Below are 1,730 nucleotides of genomic sequence, written 5' to 3'. Positions count from 1 at the left end.
GAGGTGGAGCTGAAGATTGCTGAGGTGAAGTTGACGGATGCTGGCTTCTACGAGTGTCAAACACCGAGCACCGACTACGTCATCAGTGGAAATTATATTGCTCAGGTCCAACTCACAGGTATGAAAGTGTGTGTATATTTAACCATTCTGACCTATTAATACAGAGGTTTAAATCCTGAACAAATGTTAAATTTAACAAATGTCTGATCAAAAAAATAAAAACCTTTAAATCCAGGCACTCATACAGTACATATCTAAGCATACTAGCTGTCTTTGGAAACCATAAACTATTTCTATTTGCACATAATAATAAAAAACAAAAAATGTTACTGTAAAGTGTCATATACCAATATTATTTGAAGAACTGACGGGTTTCTTTGAGCCATAGTACAAAGCTCTGCTGTGCAATGATGTACTTTACCTTGTAACACTCAAACCTTGTAAAATCAAGTTAAAACTGAGGAGATAGCTTCCAGTTTATACACAGTATAAAAGCGTTTGAGCTGTCCCTATAGAAACTGACTTAATGCTCACAAAGGAGGTTTCCCCTCACCATAATCCACCAGAACCAATACAAAGCAATATCCACGTGCACTCCAGTGAAATGGCCCGATAAGGTCCAGGCCCGTGTGCTCAAATGGGACATCCATTAATGGTAAAGGGCACAAAGGCCCTTTTTGTATGACTGGCTGGTTAACCAGCTGACACTCTGGGCAGGGCAAGCGCTATTGGTGCACATCTGCCCGGCCAATAAAATTGAGCCATTATTCAATCTAGAGTTTTGTCATACCCAATGTGATTGGCCACTGGGTTGTAATGAACCACCTGGAAAATCATTTCCCGGCGACTTCAAGGCACCGACAACTGGATGTGTTCCTCCTCTGTGCGAGTGTCTAATCAATACAAAATGCAGAAAAGTCAGCGCTGCTTCAGGGTGCACCATCTGACCATCAATTCTTCTCACCTGGTCGAAGGCTGAGTGTAGGGTGTCAACACAAGACAGCTCCAGTAGAAAATCTTCTGTGGAGTAAATTCCAGGGCCTTCTCCTTCTCCTTCCCAGAGCTGATGTCGGATGAGCCCGTATCACCGCTTAGCGCAGGGCAGACCCCGCATGTCCCTATCGGCCGTCAATGCACCCGGACACACTGCCCTATTAATCTACTGAACCCGGGTCAATCTGGCGTGCGTCAGGCGTCGGGAGCAGCCAGAAAACCTATTCCTCAGCCGGCCACCAGGATGCCTCCACCATTGCCTGGAACGCCTCCAGGAAGGCTTTTTTGAAACACAAAATTAAAAAATGATATCCTAAAGTTGTGGATGTTAGACTTCAGAGGGTCCTTCACAAGGCCCCTTGGGAAAATTGATTGCCCAACCCTGCTGTAGAGGCTATCTTGGCACGTGCTACTTTATAAAGTCAATATTTTTACTACTAGTTTTTTTTTCTTTTTATAACATTGTTTGTGTGTGAAAATGTTTTTTTGTTTTGTTTTCCCGTCAGTCATTCCTAACACGCTCAAGGTGTCCCCTAAGACCCCGCCCCCTGTCATCGTTGAGGGAAGTGACCTAACTCTCTCCTGCAACGTCACCCGGGAGCTCATCCACCCCACCTACCTGTCTGTCACCTGGTCGGTGAAGAAGGGGACGACGTCAGAGGAGATTTTGACGTTTGGTCCTGATAGAGACTTGGTCACGGGGTCCAGGTTTGCCCAGCGTTATGCAGAAGGAGGCA

The 1,730-nt window shown here is 45.3% G+C and overlaps 1 protein-coding gene across 1 annotated transcript in view; it reads left to right on the top strand.

Annotated features, from left to right (window-relative positions):
• LOC121813025 (immunoglobulin superfamily member 8-like) overlaps positions 1-1,730 on the top strand; it is a 35,336-nt gene that overhangs the window by 32,451 nt on the left and 1,155 nt on the right. The window contains exons 4-5 of the mRNA XM_042216439.1: positions 4-118; positions 1,500-1,701. Of these exons, the coding sequence (XP_042072373.1) occupies positions 4-118; positions 1,500-1,701 (317 nt within the window). The remainder of the gene's footprint in view (positions 1-3; positions 119-1,499; positions 1,702-1,730) is intronic.

This window comes from Haplochromis burtoni, unplaced genomic scaffold (assembly GCF_018398535.1).
Source record: "Haplochromis burtoni strain Fernald_Lab_line unplaced genomic scaffold, NCSU_Asbu1 Contig_1059, whole genome shotgun sequence".
In the NCBI taxonomy this organism is placed as follows: Eukaryota; Metazoa; Chordata; class Actinopteri; order Cichliformes; family Cichlidae; genus Haplochromis; species Haplochromis burtoni.
The sequence above is the reverse complement of the archived record's forward strand: the minus strand, read 5'-3'. Positions and strand labels throughout refer to the sequence as shown.